General features: G+C 42.6%; 1 protein-coding gene across 2 annotated transcripts in view; it reads right to left on the bottom strand.

Moving 5' to 3' along the window:
- Positions 1 to 6,703, bottom strand: part of HSD17B4 (hydroxysteroid 17-beta dehydrogenase 4) — a 79,226-nt gene extending 72,523 nt beyond the window's left edge. Inside the window, exons 1-2 of one of the 2 annotated variants that reach the window (XM_076008309.1) lie at positions 6,497 to 6,703; positions 2,895 to 2,948 (exon numbers count right to left, since the gene is read on the bottom strand). In XM_076008309.1, coding sequence (XP_075864424.1) covers positions 2,895 to 2,948; positions 6,497 to 6,554 — 112 coding nt within the window. In that variant the 5' untranslated portion in view covers positions 6,555 to 6,703. Of the gene's footprint in view, positions 1 to 2,894; positions 2,949 to 6,496 lie in introns of those variants that run through there. The other variant, XM_076008310.1, reaches the window with a different exon arrangement.
- Between the last annotated feature and the right edge of the window lie 20,091 nt (positions 6,704 to 26,794).

The following is a 26,794-nucleotide window of genomic DNA, read 5'->3' as shown; positions in this document are numbered from 1 at the left end:
TCAGCAAGGAAATGACAAAAACCCTCTGAGGCACAGAAACACTAGAGGACAGCTTAGAGAGGAAAGCAAAGCTCCAAGCCAAGAAGAAGGAGAGCTCCTCATTGTGAGGGAAGGGTAAACGGGACATCCCTAACAGCCATCGTTGCCATCACCAATGCCTACAATCCTAGCGACAGAAGAGCCCCATAGTGCTCACCAGCCCTGAGCGTAGCATGGGTAGCTGCCTAGCGTTCACACAGCTGAACTGCTCCAGAGAAGGAACCCACTGAGTCCTTTCCACTCCCTGGGGCCCAAGCAGCAACAGCGGCACGCCATTTGAGAATGCAACCACTGCTGGAACACCTCCTGCCCTGGCGGCCAATAGCCCCCTGCATCTCCACATCCCTGGGACCCCACCTCACCCCATCATGCCCACACAGAAGGATGAAGCACATGTAACTCACATGTCTCTTCACCTTGGGAGCCATGAGAACCTCTTTTCAAGCTGCATATAACTCATGCACAGAAAGCAATAAAAAATAACAAATTTTTCAATAAATTAGAAAGGATCATTTTGTTTTTGACTTATATAGAAAACAAGCTACTTTATTTCTTAAAGCAGGCATCCTCAAACTACGGCCCGCGGGCCACATGCAGGTGTTTTTGCCCATTTGTTTTCTTACTTCAAAATAAGATATGTGCAGTGTGCATAGGAATTTGTTCAGTTTTTTTAAAACTATAGTCTGGCCCTCCAACGGTCTGAGGGACAGTGAACTGGCCCCCTGTTAAAAAAGTTTGAGGACTCCTGTCTTAAAGTCTTACATTACCAGCCTCTGAGCTAGTCATAGGATAATCTGATTGATCACTTTTCCAAAAAAAGATACTCTGATATCATCATAAGATACTAAGTTTGCTTATTTCCTTCTTCCTATTTTTGGCTTACAAAGGTAAAAATTTATGCTGAGCAGAAAAACTTAACAGAGGAGAAATGTTAGTGCATGTGATGTAACCTGGAAACAGGGTATCTATGTGTGCAAGTGAAAAAGCCAAAGTAGAAGCTAGTGGTCTAGGGAAGAACACAACCCACTGGCGGGCGGCCTAGAAAGTTCACAAGTAGGACACAGACTAAAAAGGGGTCGAAAATATCAGTCAAAGGTCTGTATGTGACAAAGATTAAATTCTCCCCTTTAACACTAAACTAAATGGTAGACAATATCAGTCAAAAGCCTGTACTTGACATAGATTAAATTCTCCCCTTTAACATTAAACTAAATCTGGTCCTTCAGCCAAGTTTAAGCAAATATTTTTCTTCTGTCATTCTTGGACTTTCATCAGGATTTGATGCAATATCATCTCTATTATGATAATGCAAAGAGAGAATACATAAACACATCGTCCCTCTTTATTTTATCTTTTTCTTAGACTTCAAACACTCAAGTGAATTTAACAAATTCAGAGGTAATAGGGAAATAAGGGGAAACTGTTCCACCCAAACACACAGCTATAAATATTTTTACAAAACAAATTTATAAACTAAGGTTATGTCTTAGTCAAAACAAAAAACAGAAATTTATTCAACCAATCTCAGACACATCAGCCCCAACAAAAAAGACAGTATCAATAATAAAAGAACCAATGAATAAAGTACCTTCTTTGCACAAGGCAATATTCTAGGTCCTTCAGGAGATACAAAACATGAAACAAGATCCTTGCACTTATGGAACAGAGTAGAAAAATGTAAATAAATAAGTTATAAGGTAAAAATAATAAAAAATAGCAATATAAAAAGAGAAAACAAAAACAGTAACAACATGGGAAATCTGGCAAAGAGGCCCTGAAATACACACACCTCCCCCAATCCAAATATTACAATGTCAAAATTTGTCCTTGTCATAAGCAGCAGAATGGATATGCTGACAGTGGCTATGATCTTAAACAAGGAATATCCAAAGTGTTTGTGTTCCTTCCTTAAAGACAAGCCACACATCCACACTGAAGGAGAAGAATATACTAAATGCCCTGCTTAGCACTTCTTTGTTTTGAAAACCTGACTGCTGATTACTCATTTGTTACAGATGCCTCTATAAACAAATTGAGGAAAATTTGTCTCTCTGTATATCCCAGTAAGATGCAAGAAAACTGGAATCAGGAGGTCACTGTGGGCCAACAATTTATCCCAGGAAAGACGCTTATAAGTATTGGGTCATAACATCTGCCCCTCACACACCCCTGCACTAGCACTCCTCCAGTTATTCCCCAGAAAGGCTTGGTTGTGGACAAATTTGTTCCTGTGTGCACACCAACTGCCAAGCACATCAGGTCATCCCAAACCATTTAGATTACTAAGACCTCCCACGTTTGGGATTCAATATAGCAGTACTTATAAGTGATTTCCTCCCTATAATTAAACAAAAATTTATAACACTGCCCCTTCAATTAATTTCTAAAATTGCTTTAAAAAGCTTCCAACTGAAAAATTTTGATGAAACAGGTAAGAAATCCATACTGTAGATTCCTTTACTCCACACTTCCAGTTCTCAAAATTCAGTTAATTCTTACTTTTATCAACATATTAAATACTTACAGGGACTCTCCTTTGATTTTGCACCAGTACATGAACATTTCATCTTTAAAAATTACAGCCCACAATTTACTAAAGTCAATAATCAAATTTCCTTTTATACAATAAATGCTTGTATCAATTTGAAGTGTTAAGTTGGAAATTCTGTGAAACTAGCTCACTTTAAAAAGTTAAAAAGTCAGCCTTGAGGGAGGAAAAATTTGATAGCATAAGTAAAAATTAATGATGAAATTCAACCTTGACAAACTATTTGACAGAAAGACAAAGGTAACTTGTGAAGACTATATACTTCAGTTATCAGCTACTGATTAAAAAGTAAAATACACCAACTTACCAACAACTAATGCTCCTCTTTCTGCAAAAGCCAGGGCATAGGCTCGGCCCAATCCTAATCAAAAACAAAATAATCAGAAAATTGAGGAAATGTCAGAATTTTTTGGTCCACTCAACTCAATCCCATTTTAAAGTAATTGGAGAACAATTAACATTACAATGGTAGAGTCTTCATTGGTACTCTCAACCTGTCTACTCTCTTCTGCTTGCAGAGGTTGGAAAAGCTTAAAACTACATTTTTCTACCTATTGTACCTACCATTTTCTACATTCCACCTAGCTGCTAGGTTGCTAGCTGTGAACTCGGTTCCACCATTTGGTGCATTCGCATAAAATTTAGAAGGTGGGAGTGAGAGGCCACCTTGCTGTGAGTTCTGGCTGTTGCTGTTGGTTAGGGAGTTTATTTTCTGGAAACCTCCTAGGTATTAAGAAACAGTAGCTTCAGAGGCAACATCTTTTTATTATTTTATTTTTTATAATATTATAATATTTTTTTATTTTATATAATTTATTTAGCCAAGGTTCAGTTAGGATAGAGGCAACTTCTTGATCCAGCTCCCTAATCCTTGGATGGCAGATTCCACACTTCAGCTTCCTAGTGTCCACTGGCTACTTGGGCTGTGGCAGAGCTCCAGTGAGGCCTCAGAGGTACTGCTCCTCTAACAAATCAGTTCCATATTGTTCTAGAAGTCACTCCAAGAAGACCTGTCTTCCTGCTTAAAATATCTAGTGATTTCTGTATGCCACACTGAACCATACAATCATTAAACACAAAAATTACTTAATTCTAACTCAAAGCTACAAAGTGTAAATTTACATATCCAAAAAGAACTACACAAACACATGTTTTATAGGCATAGAATATCTCAGGTAGACTTTATTAATATGAGTCCAGCAATTAGTGGTTACTTCTGGAGAATAGAAATGTGTGGCCAGCAACCAGGGGTGGAAGGCTTATTTTGTATTGTTTAAATTTTTGTAACATGTGCATATATTTTATATTTTGAGTTAATTGATACATTTCACTGATAATTACATAAATTTAATTAACAATTTATACTTAGTATAAATTAATTGGAAGTATACAAATAACAAACTGAGATGGGGCCGTGCGTGGTGGCTCACGCCTGTAATCCTAGCACTCTGAGAGGCCGAGGCGGGCAGACTGCTGGAGGTCAGGAGCTCAAAACCAGCTTGAGCAAGAGCAAGACCCCGTCTCTACTATAAATAGAAAGAAATTAATTGGCCAACTAATATATATAGGAAAAAATTAGCCAGGCATGGTGGCGCATGCCTGTAGTCCCAGCTACTCGGGAGGCTGAGGCAGGAGGATTGCTTGAGCCCAGAAGTTTGAGGTTGCTGTGAGCTAGACTGACGCCACGGCACTCACTCTAGCCTGGGCAACAAAGCGAGACTCTGTCTCAAAAAACAATAATAATAATAATAAAATAAAAATTTTTGGGGAAATGGGCACCTTAAAATCTGTACCCCCATAATATGCCAAAATTTAAAAAAAATTAAAAAAAAATAAAAAATAAAATTTTTTAAAATTTTAAAAATTAAAAAAAAACTGAGATGGATAAATTATCAGGGTTTTACAAAAAGAACCCAAAATATAAAGTTTTCCAAAACTATAAAACATAACCAAATAATTTATTTTAGAATTTAATCCACTTTGAATAGATAAGAGAAAACTCAGCAGATTACGAACAGAAGGTACTAAGTAGATAACTGTCTAGTCACAACTCATTAACATTTCACAAAACCAATTTGGTGGGTTGTAATCAGCACTTATTAAATAAAACAGAATAGAAAATAAAAATTTGAGTGTGGTCAGGCATGGTGGCTCACACCTATAATCCTAGCACTCTGAGAGGCCAAGGTAGGAGGATCACTTGAGGTCAGGAGTTTGCGACTCCTGAGCAAGAGCAAGACTCCTCTCTACAAAAAAACAAAAACCAGCCAGTGTGCTGTTGCAAAGCACCTGTAGTCCCAGCTACTTGGGAGGCTGAGGCAGGAGGGTCGCTTGAGCCCAGGATTTTGATGTTGCACTGAGCTATCATGATACTACTGCACTCTAGCTGGGGCAACAGAGGAAGACTCTGCCTCCAAAACAAAAACAAAAAACAAAACCAATTTCAGTGTATCATGAATATTGGTTTCAAATAAAGACGTGGTATGTGGGCGCATGTGTAAGTGTATTGGGTCCTGGTGTAATGCATACAATGTGTAAGTATGCTAATGGTGTCAAAATAAAGCTTCTATCCTTAAGTGGCATTCAGATGCAGCCCCCAAGAAGGAAATGGCACCATTACCCTTAGCAATGGTAAAGGTTTCTGAAAAGGTAATCTCTCCTGCATAAATATCATTCGAGAACTGTCAAAAAAGGTTTAAAACACCAAGTGCATCACATTATTTCCATCAAAAGCAAGTGTAAACAAAATGTTTTCCTAAAAACATATAAAAGTTACAGGTATACCCATATATATGTCTACATGGGTATAGCCAAATAAACTCTGGGTATAAAATACTTGGCCACCAATTAATACTAACAGCATTGTCTGAAAGGCAGCACAAGAATCCATTTTATCAATAGAGATACGGAAGTACACAGGAACCAACTAACAGAATTCCTACTCTTTGTGACTCTGAATTTATAATTTATGCATTAGGGCCTTTCCAGGTATACAGCACTACCAGTGGAGAATCGAAGGTGCATAGGGATAAGATCCCCGAATTTGGAAGATTACAGAGGTGACCCACTGGTGGGAAACTAGTGTAAAATCTCACTGCAGAACATCTGTGTGGGCATGAGTTGTTTAATTTTTTTTGTCCTTTAAAAATGGGGTTATTTCACATAACGATTCTTCATTTGCCACTCCTGCAATATAGGAGGATCTGGCACCTGCTGGCCCACTTCAGAAATGTCTCTGCTCTCCAGTTCCTCAGTGTCCCCATCCCACACCTATCCTATTCCTCTATCACTTGCCTGACCCCTGGACCCAAGCGAGTTTAGCACCTCTGCCAAGACTCCAGTGGACTTTGAGTACAGCGCGAGGCCGCCCAAACACACACACTCCAACGTGGAGAGCTCCCACCAGATGCCCTCTCGGGGGCTTAACACCACCCCACGAGGGAGCAGAAACACTGAATTACTGACTTTACAGAGGTGAGAGGCTTGACATCTCTACAACTCAGGGGGGGAATTCCAGCTCCCGGGACTGTCAGTCCTTTCAAAGGCTTCACAAAGGCTCATGAACGGCAGGAAAAATAGCGATCGATGCCCACAGCCCGGGGGCAGGAGGAACTTTCACCCAGTTCTGCGGTCAGCAGCAGCCCCGCCTGGTCGCCCGCAGGGAGGACCGAGGCCCTGCCAGAACGCCGGGGGTTTCTGGCTCTTCCCTCCCGAGCAGATTCGCCGCCCCGAGGAGAAGAGCCTCTCCCCTGCCCACTACCGCCCGGTCCCCGCCGGCCCCCAAGCCTCCCCGCCACCGCCGCCCACAGCCCGGCGCCGGGACGCAGCTGCGGCTGCGCGAGGACGCCGGGCCGGAACACCGGGACCCGCAGCGCGAGCGCGCCCGCCCTCCAACCTTCAAGTGCTCACCTCCCCCCGCGCCGGTGACCAGTACCACCCGCCCGTCGAACCTCAGCGGCGAGGCCATGAGTCCGGCCAGCTGCGACACACGCACACACACCGAGCCGCTGGGCTCAAACTGCGGGACGGGAGGAGCGAGGGAGGGGCAGGGGCGGGAGGAGAGGGAGCGACCTGCCAATTTCTAGGGAGACCGGCGCCGTGTCTTCGCAGTGCGCCTGCGCGGGACTCCCGTGGAACCCTGGGAAACGCGATCCCCCGTGACTCGGCTCGCTGGGAGACCCTGCCAGAGGCCTGGCTTGAGTGGGGCAGCGCTGCTGCTCGGAGCATTCACTCAACGGACGTTGTCTGGGTTTAGGCTCTGACCTAGAGAAATAGCTTGAGGCCCCTATCCTTGAGTGGCTTTCAGATACAGCCCCTGAAAAAGAAAGTCATTCTCAGCCGTGGTAAAGATGTCTCCGAATGTAATCCTGGGATTCCTGCATGCAGATCATCTGGAACTATCAAAATGCAGAGTTCTGGACGCCCACCCCGCTGACCTCCCGAACTAGGATCTCAGGGGACCAAAGAAAATTTTGACTAGTGTTCCTAGATGATGTTTGCATTTGTATGTTGAGGCCAGTCATAGAGTGTCATTCACTCACTCGGTATTTATTGAGCATCTATTGGGTTTTAGGCAAAAGTTTACAGATGAGCAATATAATGCTCCAGAGCTATTGAACGTCAGGTGGTACACTTTCCATGACAGTGCAGCACAGACTTGTGACAAATGTGTGTTAATATGCTAATAGTGTCCAAATAAAGGGACTCTATCCATGCTGGGGAGGAGGAAAAACTTTCTTTAGAAAGTGAAGCAAAGGACATGAAGAAGTAAGCCCTGCAAAGAAAGGAGGAGTATTTACAGGCAGCAGAAACACTGGCTAGATTTGGGGAGAAAGAAGGTGAAGCCACAGAAGTAAGCAGAGTCAATCAAATCATGTTAGATGTTTGAATTTTGTGCTGAAAGTGATTTTAGGTAGGATTACTCCAGAGGGTAATAGGAACACATTTACATTGTGGCATGATTGCTCTGCCCCATAATGGAGGATTGATTGAAGGTGGGCAAGGAGAGCACATAAAAGACTTGGGGGAAATTACGGGGGCCAGAAGTAAGGCAGAGGAAATGCTGAAGAGGGAAAGTTTTGAAATATACTGTATTTGGAAGTGGAGCTAATAGGTCTTTGTTATTAATTGGATGCGTGTGTGAAGGAGGAAGGACTGAAATAACCCTATATTTCTGGTTTGAGAATCTAAATTATGATGGGCCATTCAGCAAAATAAGAAATAGTGGGAGGAAGGCAGCTTTTGGAGGGAATATGGCTCCAATTTTAGACAAACTGCATTTGGGAAGGGAAGGGAAGCTATGGCTAGAGATGGCTAGCATACAGCTTGCTTCTAGAGCTCTGGAAGTTTCGTTTCCATGCTCAGGCTAGAGCTCTGGAAGTTTCGTTTCCATACTCAGGCTCAGCAAGAAAAGCCTCTCTGTAACTCAACCCTAAACTCCAGAGAACACGTTCTTTCCTGACAGCTTGCCTCTAAACCAGCACCTTGCTCTCTTTGCTGTTTTCTATATCTGCCTCATAACTTTTGACCCCTGAATTCTGGTGCTCACTAGAATCCAGGGAGACAAGCTCTGAGGGTACTGGATCCAAACAATAAGAAAGCCGTGGCCGGGCGCGGTGGCTCACGCCTGTAATCCTAGCTCTCTGGGAGGCCGAGGCGGGCAGATTGCTCAAGGTCAGGAGTTCGAAACCAGCCTGAGTAAGAGCGAGACCCCGTCTCTACTATAAATAGAAAGAAATTAATTGGCCAACTAATATATATACAAAAAATTAGCCGGGCATGGTGGCGAATGCCTGTAGTCCCAGCTACTTGGGAGGCTGAGGAAGGAGGATTGCTTGAGCCCAGGAGTTTGAGGTTGCTGTGAGCTAGGCTGACGCCACGGCACTCACTCTAGCCTGGGCAACAAAGCGAGACCCTGTCTCAAAAAAAAAAAAAAAAAAAGAAAGCCGTTAGAGATAAGAATGCAATAAGAGGTGCAGTCCACCGAGGGTAGGCCCTGCTCTTTGTGCCAGTACCTCAGCCCGGGTGGTGCAGCCTCCGACTATGGGGCACAATGCCTGGAGGTGAGACCCACTCCCCCCTCCCAAAGCCACCCTGCCCATACCCCAGCCACCCCCCAAAACCACCCAGCCTTTACTAAGGCGCCCTACCGGTGCAGCAATCACTGACTTAGACGGAAGACGAACTTGAACTTCTGTACTTACCAACACGAGAAAGGCTCCTGAACATTTCGAATGCAGGCTTAAAGTGAACTGTAAAACAGCCTTGAGCCATTTGGAAATCCAAGCTTCAAGTGACAAACTTGTATGGTAACTCATTACACTTTGGTCTCATGCCATTTCTCCCTACTGGAGAAGCTGGCACAGGGCAACAGAACAAAAGGAAACTAAATCCAACCAGGGGGCCTACTGTTCATTGGCCCCTTCGCCCAGCTCCACCATGGAGCAAGACTGTAGATCACCGTAACAGGATATGTTTCAGTCTTGTAATCTTTCTTGTTTAGTCCAATAACCCTGTTGTTGAGAGAGAGAAAGAAGCCTCTCTAAGCTATTGCTGGGGAGCCAATATTTTCCACTTCTCAGACTGAAAACTGGATACTGGCTAGTCCTGGACCAAAGGACTTATCCCAAAACAGGGATAAGTAAATGCAAGTGCCTGGTGTTAACAAAAAAGACCCAAACTCTGTAAAATAATTTAAAGAGATTTATTCTGAGTCCAGTGTGTGTGACTGTGGCTGGAGCACATTTTTAAGAGGTTCTGAAGAAATGTATCCACAGTAGCCAGATTACAGTTTGGTTTGGTTTTGCTTGAAAAGGCAAGCGGGGGAGGTGGGGAAGGGCAGGCAGCTTACAAGTTATAGGTTGGTTTAAAGATTCTTTGATTTGTGATTAGTTTAAGAAATGGAGCTTTGGCCAAAGTGTGGTAGCTCACACCTGTAATCCTAGCACTCTGGGAAGCTGAAGTGAGAGGATTGCTTGAGCTCAGGAGTTGAGACCAACCTGAGCGAGAGTGAGACACCTGTCCAGTCTCTACTAAAAATAGAAAAATGAGCCAGGTGTTGTGGCACATGCCTGTAGTCTCAGCTACTCAGGAGGCTGAGGCAGGAGGAGTCCTTCAACCCAGGAGTTTGAGGTTGCTGTGAGCTAGGCTGACGCCACGGCACTCTAGCCGGGGCAACAGAGCAAGACTCTGTCTCAAAAAAAAAATCAAAAAAGGAAATCAAACTCCCCTCCTCCCACTCCCTGGTTCATAAATTTAAAAATTTTTTATTTTTGATAATTTAATTAAAAAAAGAAGAAAGTCTAAGGTCTTGGAATATTTTAAGTTAAGGATATCTGTTAATCAGAGACGAGCCACTGAACATTTAAGCAACTCAAACGATCTGTTTGTCTTGCATGGCCTCAGGCCTGTTAATGATTTAGTATCCTGTTACAAAGAATAACCCCAAAAAGTAGGAGGCATGATGAAGCATATCTAACTTCCCTTCTCCTCATGCCAGCAACTCAGCTTTAAGGTTTTTCTGGGGTCCTCTAGGCCAAGAAGGGGTCCATTTACTCAGCTGAGGGGCTTCATGTTTTATTTGAGTTTACACTAGTACAATAAGTGCCCAAATAAATATAACATGACTGAATGAGAGGCAATACAGATTCAGGAATTATAATCATCAAAATTAGAGCGAGGTGTCTAATTTCACACACTATCAGAGTGTTGCTGTGTAAATATAGGTTGTAAAAATAGTGCTATGTAAAAAATAGTGTTGCTATGTAAATATAGGTCATTTTCTCTAATGGTCTCATCTTGCTCTCAAGTTCTGGTTCTTATGAGAGCAGAGGCAGAAGAAGAAACCTAAACTTGCCAGTTAAAAGTTAACTCTGTCTGACTGGGGTCAATGTTGTCTTTCAGGATTTCTTTCTCCTCCCTCTTCTGCTAACCTAAAGGTCACCTTAACACAGAGGACAGGTTTGGCAGGAGTGGGTGTTCCTTAAGGCCATGGTGTCTTCTGTGTCTCCCTCCAGATAGTGATAAAGTCTGTGTTGGATGAAAACTGTGGCTCATTCTCTCAGTGTAGTTGAGGGGTCTCGGTGATCCTCAACCCACCTGCACCTGGCCCCAGTTCAAATCTGTCTAGCTCTGATCCCTACATACATGAGGATGTGGGCTTAGGTGTTCCTAGAATCTGCTGTGCTTTATCTCTTACTCTTAGCAACTTCGATGTGAATCTAAAATTATTCCAAATAAAATATCAAAATAAAAATGTTAAACAAAAATATATCCCTTCCATGCCAGCAAGGATTCAAGGGAAATAGGAGTAGGATCTTCAGATCACTCATCATGTAGATCAACAAGGCCATTGCCATTCTGCTACAGTCACCCTATGATGGCTCGAATTACCTGCTCTTTTCAAAGTCAAAATCAATCTGGTGTTTTTTATTCTTTTCACTGCCCATCTCATCAGGCAGAACCAGGAAGGGGGAAGGCGGTTGGGTCTCTGAAGAACTCAGGCAGACCACATTCCCTATTATCCATCCATCCTCTAATCTTTCTCCATCCTTTTCCCAGTAAAAATTCTACTATCTTTCCACCTGGTTAGAATTCCTCCTAAGTTTGTTCTCTTTGCTCCAAAATTATGGATGTCTCTCTTCTAAGGGAAACACTAAGCTTTATTAGTCCTAATGGTGCATTGAAAGCTAGAAAAGCATAAAGGGACATTATAGTAAAACTGCATTCTTTTTCTTTCTCTTTTCTTTTCTTTTCTTTTCCCTCCCTCCCTCCCTCCCTCCCTCCTTCCCTCCTTCTCTCTCTCTCTCTTCTTTCTTTCTTTCTTTCTTTCTTTCTTTCTTTCTTTCTTTCTTTCTTTCTTTCTTTCTTTCTTTCCTTTCTTCTGCCCAGTCTCTAAACCAGCTTCCTATTGCACCTGTTTCTTACCTTAGAGGCTGAAAATACCAGATATTCATCTTCCCAGCCTCCCTTGCAACTAGGCATAGCTCATGACCTGGGTTTTGCCAGTCAGATACTTCCTCCCAAGACATTGAATTGGGAACTAATGATTGATGGGGTGGATAGTAAACTATACTGAATCTATTCTGGTGATGGGTGGTGGGTGCAGCAATGGCATCAGTTCTAGCAGAAGTGGGCAAGATTCAGTGGCAGAAGTCTTAGAGGTGCAAATGACAGCATCTGGGATCCAGCTGCAAGGGTAATGGTATCCTCCTCAGACCAACTCTGTGGCGTGACTTCGGCATGGTTCTTGGCTGTAGAACCTTGGAACCTTACTTTCTGGCCCTCCTAGAGATTCTGTCAGCTACCCTGTGTCCTTCTAATAATCTTTCCTTACTTAAATCAGCCAGAATCAGTTTTTCTTGCTGATAAATAAGAATCCTAAATGATACAGCTATTGTGTTTCCAAAGTATTATCCTTGTCACACTAGTCATGATTGAAGCCACAGTTAAACAGATGTTACACCTAATACATCCGTCATTTCTTGCGGGGTCTCAGTGGCCTAGCAACAGCTGAGGATACATTGTTCCATTAACAGGGTTCATCTGGGCATGAGGGAACCCTTGGTTGATTATATTTACCAAAATATTTTGAAATTAACCACAGTTTCTGATATCAAAGAGATTACATTTGAGACATGTAGAAAAAACATAAATGGTTAATACAATACAAAGTATATGAATCTTGTTGAGAGTGAATTTGCTATGGGTCTCTTGCATTTCTGCTCATCTTATGACAAGAGGCACTAACTGCCCTTTTGTCCCGAACTATCTGTTCAAGGATGTTTGTGTAATGAACAAGACAATGAATTGAAAGATAGAGATAACATTTGCCTATGGAGCAAAGGACAGGTTTGTTTATTGTCCTGTATACTAAATGTAACGTCTCTCTCTAGAGCAAGGGTTGGGCAGGTTTGCTTGAAGCTATTGCAAAGGATCCAGTTTTTCTAACCTCAGAGTTCTTCAGCTGTGCCACAAAACCAATGCATGCTCAGCATCTACCAAAACCCCTCTGCCCCTCATTCAGGAGATGTGATTGGGACAAGGGAACCAATGCAAACATGAAGCTCATGGAGGTTGCTGTACTGTGAGCAATAAAAATCCTTTTTCTCTAACCCTAGAGTCTTATATCCAATATCTACTGAACTATGGTAGGCTGACTAGTTAGTTTGCAAGTAAGGTACAGTCTCAGAACCTTCACCATTCTTGATGAATCCCTGTTAAAAAGAAAAATAAGGAATGTATTGTGCAGGGAAAAGAGCTCATAATTCTAATCAAAGTATCATGGAAGACTTCAAGAAGGAGGAGGATTTAGGTAGGCATGCTTGAAGGATTTACATAGGCATGCCATTAATTGGGATAGGAGGGGACTGGGTAGAAAAATTTGTTGAGAGGACTGGGTAGAAAACTTTGGTGCACAAGGATGGAACTGATGGATTTAGTTTGACATATGGATTGTAAGATGCAAGCCAGGACTTTTTGTTGACAACTGAGAAAGCAGATGGAAAATTAGGTTTGGAAATTAGGAGAGATATAAGCATTTAAGATATACAAGAGACCAACATGAAAATAGAGTTGAAGTTTTGGAAGTGAATGAAATTATCCAGTTAGACTATCCAGAGAGCAAGACACACACACACACACACACAGAGAGAGAGAGAGAGAGAGAGAGAGAGAGAGAGAGAGAGAGAGAGAGAGAGAGAAGGAAAGGCCCACATTTAGGACCCAGGTAGAGAACAGACAACAGTAAAGATTGAGGGAAAGTGAGTGAGAGCTGTGACAGTAGCCAGAAAAATATAGCAATCACCCAAGGAAGAGTAGAAGGTGGAGAGGTCAATAGTGTCAGATGCTGCAGGAAATATAATTGGAAAAAATGTTGTCTCAATAGGCTTATCTAGAATCAATCACTACTTGGGGAGAAGGGGACATTTTCTGCACCTTAAGCCATGATTCAGCCTTGGTTTAGTGAACAGAGGACATATCTAGTTGTTCCTCTTTCATATGACTAGATATGTCCTCTGGGAACCAGGCTGCACAGTAGGAGGTGAGTGACAGGTAAGTGAGAAAAGCTTCATCTATATCACCGCTTCCATCACCCATAAGCTCCGCCTCCTGTCAGATCACCTGTGGCATTAGATTCTCATAGGAGCACGAACCCTACTGTACATTGCGCATGCAAGGGATCTAGGTTGTGCACTCCTTATAAGAATCTAGGCCGGGCGTGGTGGCTCACGCCTGTAATCCTAGCACTCTGGGAGGCCAAGGCGGGCGGATTGCTCAAGGTCAGGAGTTCAAAACCAGCCTGAGCAAGAGTGAGACCCCCTCTCTACTATAAACAGAAAGAAATTAATTGGCCAACGAATATATATAGAAAAAAATAGGCAGGCATGGTGGCAGTAGTCCCAGCTACTCGGGAGGCTGAGGCAGGAGGATCGCTTGAGCCCAGGAGTGTGAGGTTGCTGTGAGCTAGGCTGACACCATGGCACTCACTCTAGCCTGGGCAACAAAGCGAGACTCTGTCTCAAAAAAAAAAAAAAGAATCTAATGCCTGATGATCTTGGGTGGAGCTGAGGTGGTGATGCTAGCGCTGGGGAGTGGCTGGAAATACAGATTATCATTGGTAGAGAGGTTTGACTGCACAATAAATGTAAGGCACTTGAATCATACTGAAACCATACTCTGTCCCCCTCCCCGGGTCTGTGGAAAAATTGTCTTCCATGAAACTGGTCCCTAGTGCCCAAAATGTTGGGGATTGCTGCTCTAAAGACAGTAACCAAGCCCAATCATTTCTTTCACTTCCTATGCCTGCACAGTGTAGGCTCTGTTCTGCTACCCTTCTTCTGTCACATAGATCGGCAAGCCAGTCAAGACTGTTTCTCAGCTAGTAAGAGGTCAAGACATCTCCTTTCTGTCCATTCTTTTCCAATATGGCAGCTTGGTCCTGTCACTTGAACCATGGAGTGACCAGCCTAGCCTGCCTAACACTGGGTGTTGGGACAAGCATAATCTGTCTTGTTTGTTTTCTTTTAGTTCCTATGGGCATAGCTTTTCTATCTCTGCAGTTGCAGAAATGGGGTATGAAACAAGGAGAGGCCCACACTGAACCCTGAACATATTGGTGCCCAGTGTGGCAAAGTTGAAAACTACCATCTGAAACCAAAATATGACAATGAGAAAAACATTTGTATTTAACATGGCTGGTTTGAGTTGTCACTGAGCTGCAGCTGGTTTTAGATTGCAGTTATGCAGGCTGATGTAGCACTTTTAGACCACAGTAGCTGAGTTTAATAAGAAAATAGGTTCATTTGGGGATCTACACAGGCTTTCCAGGAACTCATATTGCATAAGCCAGGACTAAGTCTTGGAAGGAGATAGAAATTTCTTTCCTGGAGTCACAAGAAGCTCTCTAAGGGATCCTATACTGCAAAGGCAGCTGTAATTTGCATGAACTTCAGAACCATTGCTAAAGCCAGGAATGGAGCCAGGAAAAAAGCAAACTTGGCTTTTTTCTCAAGCTCAGCTTAGTAGGTGGAAATCTAGTGGATTTTTTTTTTCTAATTTTCTTTCTCCTTCATCTTGTTTCTTATCCTTGGATAGACGATGAAGGTTGAACCTGCCAAAGTAAGTAAATGTTTGCAAGAAAAAAACTTTTATCCATCCTATGGAGTAGCAAAGTCAGTGCTACTAGCTGATGTCTAACAAACATCAGTGTACCCTGACAGAGCCTCTGAAGCCTGTCATGGTGGTGACAGTAGGTACAACACAGCTGAAGAAAGTCTTGGGTTTCTGCAAGGTATCCGGAGAAGCAGATAGAAGCACACTAACCTCTTTACACAAGATATTTCCCAATTGAGTTTAGGTTCACAGATCCTGGCCAACTGGCCCAGTATGAGTGGCAACCTGACAAGCTCAAACAAGTTTCTCTTTTCTCTGTCCCCTAGATAGTCTTAAATCCCTTGGCTGGCAACTGCAATATATGTTTGGATTATGCTGGGATATGGCAATGTCATCTTTTCTTGTGCTAACTGCTGCTAGTGTTTTCTAAATATTGGGGCTGCTGCTACATTGGTCTAATGGATCCTGTGCTCCTTGGAAAAGTAAGACACATGATGAGAGAACTGCAGTTGCGTCAATCCTACTTAGGAGGTATTAGAGAGACATCCACTCTAGCAAAATAGCACAAGATACATGACAGCACATAGTGGTGACCAGTGTATAAAAATGAAAAGCTTTTTAAAAAGTAAGATTATGTTTTCCAGTTTAATCTCTTGGAAACACAGATCCCTATGCAGGAGGTAAGATTTGAACATTCATACATTCGACCTTTATTTATTAAGGGCTACTATGAGTCAGGCACTGTTCTTGGTGCTGAGAACAAACAGAAAAGGGCCCTGCACTTAACAGATGTTACATTCTTGAGAGAGAAGAGAGATGATAAACATACAAATAAATAATTCCAGATGATTGCAAGTGCTAAGGAAAAATATTTATTGATTTAACAAACAGATTTCATTATGTTATGGGCATTTTCATAGGGTTTTACACATATTAACGCATCTGATTTCATAACAACCTATAAAGTAGGTGCCATAATTACCCTCATTTTCAGTTGAGAAACCTGAGCACAGAAAAGGTTAAATAACTTAGCTAGCATATAGAGAAGTGAGGATTCAAACCCCATGTAGCTCTCTTGCCTAAAAACAAGGTAAGGAAATCCAAAAGAGATTAGAAGCAGAGATAAGGGAGAGAGATACTAGTCCAGACAAGGTATCTAAGAGAGGCTTATGAAGAGGTGGATTTTGAGCTGAGATCTGAATGTTGCAAAGGAACCAGTCAAGCAAGGATTGGGACAGAGTTTTCTAAGCAGAATGAACAGCTTGTGCAAAGGCTTTGTGGGGAGAACACCTTGGCACTCCCTGGTCCCTGAGGAGGTCAAAGAGTCGTGCAAGGATCAGGTGGTGTGCAGTGTGGCCGGCCACAGTTAGGAGTATGGATGTGATTCTAATTACAGTCGAAAGCCCTTGAAAAGCCAGGGAGAAAAATGATCTGATATGTAAAAGTACATACTTCCCCACACATGCTTATGAAAATGTAAATGCATAGAAAAAAGCCTGGGGGTGCATACCAACTCGGCGGTTAGTCCTGGAGGTGGGTTGGGAACCATGACAATGATCAAAGGGACTTTTGCTTTCTCTCTCTCTCTCTCTCTCTCTCTCTCAACATAAAAATGTACTTGTGCAACGATACACATGAATACCTTTTTTAAACTATTTAAGCTCCTCATGATCGCTTGAGCCCAGGAGTGTGAGGTTGCTGTGAGCTAGGCTGACGCCACGGCACTCACTCTAGCCTGGGCAACAAAGCAAGACTCTGTCTCAAAAAAACAAATAAATAAAATAAACTATTTAAGCTCCTTAAGATCCCATGTGTTGTGTAGCTTAAAACCTACTCAAATTACAAGCAGAGGCACCATGCTAAGAAAACACAGTATTGTGGAGCTTGTGAAGCCTGATAGGATGTGTATCACCCTTAGAGAAACCACAAGCGGCCATGAGTGTTGCAGAGTGAGCAAATCAGCTTAGGAAGCAGAGAAGCTGGGAATACAGAGAAGCAGCGAGCTTACTGAAGCTGCATTGTGAGGTTGAGAAAATGCAATTCAGGAGTAAGAACATGGCTGGTTTCTCTCCATGGGAAGCTATTGATAATCCTGTACATGATATAACTTATGCATCAAGAACAAAATGACAAAACAAAGAAAACATAATGTAAACTACGAAATCACTTTCAATGGTTATTATTGTTTCACCAAATGTTGGGCTTGTATAGGAATTATAGGATTTGAGGAGAAAAGAAAGCATCGCGTTTTTACTCTTCCATTCCAGCTTCGGGTAAATAACAAATTTTCCCTAGAAAAAATTAAAGTGTAGGATCTGAATTCATATGTATACATAGTCCAGTGATATATATGTAATATTTCTGGGAGTACTTTATTTATTAGATACTATATCCTCTACAATATGTTCTACTGTGCAGCACACAGAGGAGTGGAACAAATGACACAGTTTAATTGGAGGTCTCTTTTTTGAGAACTTGAATAGGAAAAAGTATTTGTGAAGCTATACTTGAATAGGAAAAAGTATTTGTGAAGCTATCTATTGGTGTGAACAGTGGATCTACATGCTTATTTACAACTTTTTACAGCTGAATTCTTTGCCTCATTGGATTATTCCATCCAAACCAATTATATTCTTGTGTTAAACAACCAGGGGATTTGTGCAACACATGGTCTATGATAGAAAACAGTGTCATCATGTTGCCACAAGAGGGAGTAAAAAGCCACAGAAACATACTCAGTGGTTTTTTTTTTTTTTTTTTTTTTTTTTTATTGAGACAGAGTCTCACTCTGTTGCCTGGACTTGAGTGCCATGGCGTAACAGCCTAGCTCACAGCAACCTCAAACTCCTGGGCTCAAGCAATCCTTCTGTCTCAGCCTCCCGAGTAGTTGGGACTATAGGCATGTGTCACCATGCCTGGCTAATTTTTTCTATATATATTTTTAGTTGGCCAATTAATTTCTTTCTATTTATAGTAGAGATGGGGTCTCGCTCTTGCTCAGGCTGGTTTCAAACTCCTGAGCTCAAACAATCTGCCCGCCTTGGCCTCCCAGAGTGGTAGGATTACAGGCGTGAGCCACTGCGCCCGGCCATATTCAGTGTTGTTTTTGTTTGTTTGTTTGTTTGTTGAGACAGAGTCTCACTTTGTTGCCCAGGCTAGAGTGAGTGCCATGGCGTCAGCCTAGCTCACAGCAACCTCAAACTCCTGGGCTCAAGCAATCCTCCTGCCTCAGCCTCCCAAGTAGCTGGGACTACAGGCATGCGCCACTATGCCGGGCTAATTTTTCCTATATATATTAGTTGGCCAATTAATTTCTTTCTGTTTATAGTAGAGACGGGGGTCTCACTCTTGCTCAGGCTAGTTTCAAACTCCTGACATCGAGCAATCCGCCCGCCTCGGCCTCCAAGAGTGCTAGGATTACAGGCATGAGCCACCGTACCCGGCCATATTCATTGTTTTTAAGGGTAGGCTCTGCCATTCTGGAGAAAACAGAGACCTTTTGATGTTTTTATCTCTCCCACCCTCTTCCTCCTTCTGATAATCGGAGACTTTCCTCAGGCCAAAAGCAGAGCCAGTATGTACAGATCTCACTGCGATGGTGAGGCCGAGATGGCTGGGAGCAGCTTATTCCTCCTGCGCTGTCCGGGGCCGGGAAGGGCTTCCCAATACCAGTTTCCAAGCAGTGGGTTCCTCTCTCAATGCTGGAGGCACCCTCCAGTGCCTGTCTGCACTCTCTGATTTGCCACCAGAACCCAAATATTTGGTTCATGGGAATACTTGCTGTGTTCAACGATTCAAGTGCTTCTGGAATTAATTTATCATGGCACTAAAGCAACTATTAATAGATGATACAGAGACCAATGAGTGACTTTCCGAGGCCTATAGTAAGCACTCAATAACCAGAAAAGGCCAGATTTAGAGTCCTGGGAAACACACCTTTCTTGGAATGACTTAAAAAGAAATTCCCAATTATGATCCAAATCATCTCTGATACCTTTGCTCCTGGGGAAGTTCTAAAACTCAGCCCCATAAATGGTGGCACATTATACCTAATTACCATACAGGGTGTTTTGAGATTTTTGTCATTGTTAGTAATGCCTGGAAAAAGGAATGATGAACAGTCCCTTAGCAGAGTTAGTCAGATGCTGCAGGCAGAATGTCAGGCAAATACACAGGGAGGAGTAAATACAATGGAGGTAAGTTATGACTGTGACAATAGAAATATGAGTCCTCGAGTCCTGGCTGATGCTCACTAACATGCATAGATTCATCAGAACAGGTTTCCAAACTATGACGGGAAAAAAATTGAAAATAAACTACCAAATATCTGCCACAAGAGTTCATTCTTTTACAAGATTTCTGTGATAACTCTTCTCCAAAAAATTCAAAGAATTGTGCTGGATGGAAACATAAACTTCTTTTAAACACTGCAAGAGACAAAGCATAGGCCGGGCGTGGTGGCTTACACCTGTAATCCTAGCACTCTGAGAGGCCAAGGCAGGAGGATTGCTTGAGTTCAGGAGTTTGAGACTAGCCTGAGCAAGAGCAAGATCCTGTCTCTATTTAAAAAAAAAAAAAAAGACAAAGCATGATCTAGCTATGATGATGGGAGAAAAGATGGAATAAGGAAAACACAATAGGCAAGATTTCTTAAAGGGGGGAGGGCAGGAGAAAGCGCACTGGCTAAATGTTTTGGTGTGAAAACATGCAGCTGGCTAAAGGAAGGAGAATGCAGGCTGGGCGCGGTGGCTCACGCCTATAATCCTACCACTCTGGGAGGCCAAGGCAGGCGGATTGCTCAAAGTCAGGAGTTCAAAACCACCCTGGGCGAGACCCCATCTCTACTAAAAACAGAAAGAAATTAATTGACCAACTAAAAATATATATACAAAAAATTAGCCAGGCATGGTGGCACATGCCTGTAGTCCCAGCTACTCGGGAGGCTTAGGCAGTAGGATCACTTGAGCTTAGGAGTGTGAGGTTGCTATGAGCTAGGCTGACACCATGGCACTCACTCTAGCCTGGGCAACAAAGTGAGACTCTGTCTCAAAAAAAAGAAAAGGAAGGAGAATGCAGACAAGGGCCTGCGCTACAGTGATCTCGAAAGCTTGAGGGAGCTTATTGCAACTTGGGAGACCCATCATCACATCTTGATCTTGGAATCCTGCAGATTTCAGATCCAGAATGTCTCATGATGCAATTCCCCAAACTCCTCTCTCTAACACCCTTCCACTATAAATACTGGTCCCTCTTACACAATGCTCTTTTATTATGGAGAAATATATGCCTCCAACTCACCACAAACTTGTATTCCTGCCATCGTGACAGCGTTCCTTCCCAGTTTTAGACCTACTTCAGTCTATATTTTACACTTGGGCCCCAAAGTTCAGGGACTTCTGAGAAGCAGGCCAGCCTTGTACTCAGGCTGAAAAGTCAGTGTGAAGGTCTATCTCAGAAGTGTCAGCAAAAGGGGATGGAGTCCCCATGGCTGTCATCATCCACCGTTGAACAAATGACTGCAGTCAGGGGAATATGAAGTTTTGCTTGCTCAGACCTGGGTCACGTGCCACCCTTAGAGCTGGAAATCGGCTCCACTGGAACCCCCTGCATTGGGAGTAGGAGAAAGGGGATTCCTAGTGAAGGCTGCAGGCTATTACAGATGATAGAGTAAACAAGTGCTGGGCAGCCAAGAAGCCACTCAAGTCCACCTCAACCACTTTTCAGCCCTTGCCTCTCCATAGTCACCTACCACAGCCCAGGTGACGATGGAACCTTGGGTGTTTGAGTGTAGTACAAATGGAGCTCTTGGTGTTGTGCGGTGTGGTGGCGCCATCAGCAACCACACACTCGGAGACAAACCAGGACAATGACGACATCTGACGACAACAACAAAGATCTCAGATTATTGCTGTCAAGTTGATAAGGAAAACTTTAAGAAACCTCAGGGTGGTAGATGTTTATTACCACCGTTTTCAATTCATTGTAGAACCAAGCATTTCATCAGTTCAAAATTCACATAATAAGTCACTTGTTTCAAGGAAACATCTCAATTTCCTCCCTTGAGAATTGTAATAGTATAAAATAAATAAGTATATATATATATGAGTAATTACCTTTTGCTCCCATCTGGTTCTCATATTAACTACATGTGATCAATTATTGAGTGGTTCATTAGGAAGGAGTGGTTGTCCTTCCCCAATAAGACACGTTCTCCAAATTTGCAGAGCAACGAGCAACTATAATGAGAATGTAACAATTCTTCCCAGGAAAGATATCCTTTTTCCTCATAGTGATTCCATTCTGCCCCCATTGTCTGTAGCTTGCAACTGGAAAATTTCACTGTCAGCCTTGTGGGTGATTCTGGCAGTACCGATTCCTGGGAACTAGGTCTCCTGATGAGCTTGGCCTGGCAGTGGATGAATGTTGTCCCAGGAGCTGGAGGGCAGAGGCTAAGGACTCGAATCCTGCTAGACTCAAGAGTACACAGGCAAGGGGGGCAGTGTATACAGTGGCTGCTGAAAGAACAGTTTCAGGATTCAAGCAGCCTAGCCACAATTTACCAGCTGTGTGTCCTTCCACAAGTCCTTGCCTTTTGAGCCTGAGTTTTCTCATCTGTGAAATAATTTGTTCTTACCTTCTAGAGTTGTGACGGAGACAGGATACTCCACAAGAGGGTTTAGCACACTGCTAGGCACATGGTACTCAATAAGGGTTCGCCTGCATTAGGCTTTTTGATTCATGTTGTGTGCTTTTTTTTCATGTGTTTGTGTGTGTGAGTGTTGTAAGTGATGAAGAGGTGCAGTCTGGCCTGAACTCTTACTTCCATCAGGAGAAGGACTGTCATTGGCAACTTATAACAGTTTTAAACTGAACAAAGGGAACACCACTGCATAATTTAGCCCTTCTTTGAAACTCAGAAACAATCAGGATTTAGGTTTCCCTTTGCCTACCAACTCAGAAGAGCTAGCAAACAAATCTGAGGCAGCCTAAGGAATGCTGAATAAACCCAACATCCTATTTCTAGAGAGTTTGTGCTTCTAGTTCACATTTGACTCTAATTCTGGCTCAAGGATGCAATATGATCCATCACCACACAATCCAAAAAGGAAAATTTTAGAGCATTATTAACAGTGATAGCTTCTATTTATGAAGGATGTCCTAGACATCCGAGTCTGAGTGTTTTATATAAATTATCTTGCTTAATGAATCTTTGAGATAGGTATCTATTTTATAGTTGAGAAAACTGAGGCTCAAAGAAATAAAGTTTACCAATCTTCAGCTACAAAGCTTGTTTTCTTAAGCTGAGGACACAGGGCAGCCATCCAAAATACTTTGAATACATGATCACAAGTGCTTAAAAATAATACATTTTGAATCAATACATTCTCATGACACTTCAGGACAGACTTCAATTCTGAGTTCTGGCTGGTTCTGTCTCCACTGACCATGCCAGATGCTCACTAGTCTGTTTTTAGGCAAAGTGTTTAGGGATTAGAGATTTCTCACTTTCTCTCTCCCTCCTCTAAAAGAACAAGAACTTTCTACAGGGAATGCAAAACCACCCTAGCAGTCATCTTGTATCAATCAGAACTCTTTCAGTTATAAGGAAAGAAACTTTACTCAAACTGGCTTAAGAAAAAAAAAGAAAAAAGTATTGGATTTGAAGAAGCCCAGGGGAAAGCTGACTGCAGGCACGGTTGAAAGACAGCCCCAGACGACCGCATCTCCCCCTCTTGGCTCTGTTTTCTACATTCCCATTTTTCTCAGGCTGACTCTCTTTCACAGAAGCACATTGGCTACAAGAGTTCATAGTTCCAAGTCCATTAGGAAGAGAGAATGTGTTTTTGCCTGTTTCCCAAGCAAAAGTCATAGGTGATCTACAGTCAATCCTGGCTGCATGGTATGTGCATCCCCGAATCAACTGCTGTGGCGAAGGGGATGAAACGCTCTGATTGGCCAGACCCAGCTCATTTGCCCAACTCTTATCAGATGTGGCATCAGCGTATGGACAGAGGGCTGGGGATGGGTAGTACCCCTAAAGATGAACCAAGGTGTTGTTAACAGTAGAATGAGCAATGGATGCCGAATAGCAAATGTAAATAATAACGAACATACATGACTAGAGGTCCTAATGCCCTAGAGGTCTATGGACTCAATCATATACATTCTTGCTTAAACGCCAGGCATATGGAGTAGCAACAATATATAACAATAGAAATTAGGACACTCCCTAACCAGGCCAGAGAACCACTGCCAACATATGGGCAGAGATCCTGTGTTCTGACAAAGTACGGATTGAATCAGTTAATATAAAGCACCTTTCACACAACAATTATTATGCCAGGGTCAATATTTGTGAATGCAAAATAATGTAACAAGTGCCCATCAGCCCTCTTCCGCTCCCCTGCTCCCCACTCCCTCCCCCCCAGCTCCCCCTTGCACTCTCTTGGTCATGACCTTGGAAATTCCAGGATTTATCCAGAGGAGCTATATGGAGACTAAAGGAGGCAGAGGTAAGAAGACTCAGAAGTTTCTGGTTTATTCCACAGAGCTAACAGAGGAGAAAGGCTCTGGTCATATGGCTCTGGTGCCCATATGGTTTAAATATTGTGTACATGGAATTTATGTCAAATCTACAGCCAGGGACAAGGGTGATGCCGAAGGAACTGACCAATCAACTTTCTTGGAGCTGGAATCCACCAAGAACATGATCTCAGCCAGACGGGAATGAGAGGGGGCATTGTCGGAGGGAGCCAGCGTGCTGGTAAGACGGGATTTGGTTCTGGTCAGATGAAACTCTTAGCGCAGGCCTGGTACCCTTGCTTGAATATGCTATTATATTCCAAAGTAAAGAGAAAGATGCAAAATGATAGCTAGTGAATATTTTCAAAGTGAGGATTAACATTTCACTCTAAATCTGAATCTTCCTCACATATGAACTGCTAATTTAAAATGCTCCAAGGATTAAGCAAATCTCTTAATTAAATTCTCTTTGCATCAGATTTCTTCTTCATAAGACAGCCTGGATGATAGCTAAAGTGCATTTCAAATTTAAAATTAAACAACTAGAATTTTCTTAGGAAAGGCAACTGCCAACTACAGAGGTCTCTCAGCCCAGAGCCCTGGCTTCAGCCCACACTCAGCACCCCCCATCCCCCCTATCCCCGTCCGCACTGTCCAGGTGATGACAATGATGATGGCGGCAATGGTGGCAATGGCTACCAGTAACTGAGCACCTGCTGCATGTGAGGCTCTCTTCTTTACCCAAGTGCCTTACATGAATTACATATACGTACTACAATTCTCTCTACTTAACAGATGCAAATGACAAGGAACAGAGAAAATAAGTAACTGGTACAAGATAACAGCCAATAAGTGGCTCCTCTCATCCATATGTTTAGCGATCATCCAATCTGTGGAGATGATAAGGATCTCAATTTTCTCTCTTTCAGCAACAAGCTGGTTGTCACACCTAATAACTGTCAGCATTCTAACTTGGATAGGCATGAGCAAGCCCCATGTAGGTAAAGACAGGACTAAGGTGATTTAGATCATTTTTTGACAGCAACTTTCTTTGACCCACCACAGAACATTCTGCAAGTGAACGTGTGAAACCAAAGAAAGAGACTATTCACCTCAGCCACCCACCCATCCTGGGGGCGCTAGGGTGCTGCACACAGAGTAGGGCTCTCATTGTCAGTCCTGGGTTCAAGCCCTGGCTCTGCCACTTACCAGATGTGTTACTGAGAAAATGTGTTATCTTCTCAGTGTCAGTTTCTCTTCCTTAAAAGCTTCGTGTTAGCACACAGTGAATGCTTCACAATGGTAGATCTTACACAGGGCAGGAGGGCTGAATCACAAGCTGACCAGAAGATGACTGAAGAAGGAACTGAATTTACAGAAAACAGGAAAAGATTAAAGTGAGAGATACTCATTTTATCTCTGCAAGGACTATCTTGACTACCCCAGATGTCCCATTTTCTCTTCTGTGGAACAAAGGATAATTTTATCATCTGTGAGAACATACATCAATTTCCCATGATACACTCTCACTTGTGAACAAGAGTTTTCCGATTGTAACTAGCAGCAGCCCTGCTACTAGGGAGGAAAAGCAGGGTGGAACAAGACAATTTACTTCTATTGTTACCTAAGTGATCTGAGAAATGTCACTTCCTTTTTTTGAGATGGGATCTCACTATGTTGCCCAGGCTGGTCTCAAACTCCTGGGCTCACGCAATCCTCCCACATGAGTCTCCCAAGGAGCTGAGATTACGGGCAAATACCGCCATGCCCAGCTGAGAAGCACCTCGTCTTGAGCTACTAAAAAGCTGATGTTGATGGATGGTTCATCACAGCTCAGGGAAATAGCATGTAACTACCCCTGCTCCAACTCATTAGCCTTTTTGATAATATCTACTTCCCCAACGCCAAACAATCCCTGAAAACAGCTTTTACTCCTTAGAAAAGATGGCCCAGGGAGAAGGTGGAAAGGGTAGGGAGTTGGCTCAGTAGTTTATATTCCAGAATATACTCGGGCCACAGCATTAGCATCATCATCCTACAATATTATTTGGTCATTGGTGTTTATCAGGCCTCAGAACCACTGTGAGCTTAATTGATGATATTATGCCCAAGAAAATGAAGAGCCAAGAGGGGTTTTGTGCTCTTATATTAAACTCCACGGCATACCTTGGAGAGTATCCTCATGGTATTTGCTACTTGAAGTTGACAGTCAGTCACTCTCAGAGATGGTTCAAAAATATTTGATGAATCTTAGGAGTAAAAGAAGCCAGACACAAAGAGTTTGTGTACTTACACGTACATATATATATTGAAAGATTCCACCTATATGAAGTTCAAAAACAGGCAAAACTAATCTCTAGTGCTAGAAGTCAAAATAGTGGTTACCTTTGGTCAGGAAATTCTGGGTGATAGAAATGTTCTGCCTCTTAATGGGACTGCAGTTAATAGGTGTGTTCACTTTGTGAGAAATTTCCCGAACTGTATGCTTATGATTTTTATATGTATATTATACTTCAACAAGTTTACGGAGAAGAGGAAGAAGATGAAAAGGAAGAAAAAGAATAAGAAAAGGAAGGAGGAGGGGAGAAAGAGGAGAGGAAGAAGGGAAATAAATGAAAGAAAGAACAAAAGGAAATGAATGGAAATTTAAAACAAAAAATAATAAGCACCTGAAAAGATGTTGAACATCATGTATTTAAACTTGCAGTGAGATATCACTACACACCTATTAAAACAGCTAAAATAAAAATGATAATAATGACAAGGACATGGAGGGACGAGGTCTCTCATACAGTGCTGGTGTGAACATAAAATGGCATAGCCACTCTGGAAAACAGCTTCTGCAGTATTTACCATATGCTTCAGCAATCGCACTCTTGGGCATTTATTCCAGAGAAATGAAAACTCGTGTTCACATAAACACCTGTACACGAAAGCTTTATTCATAGCAGAAAAATAATGGAAACAACTGGAGTGTCCTTCAGTGGGGGAATGAGTGAACAAACTCTCGTCCATCCACACAATGGAGTCCTGCTCAACAGTATAAAGGAATGAATTACTGACACATGCAAC

This window comes from Microcebus murinus, chromosome 11 (assembly GCF_040939455.1).
Source record: "Microcebus murinus isolate Inina chromosome 11, M.murinus_Inina_mat1.0, whole genome shotgun sequence".
Classification (NCBI taxonomy): Eukaryota; Metazoa; Chordata; class Mammalia; order Primates; family Cheirogaleidae; genus Microcebus; species Microcebus murinus.
Note: the sequence above shows the minus strand (reverse complement) of the source record. Positions and strands in the feature narration are given on the sequence as shown.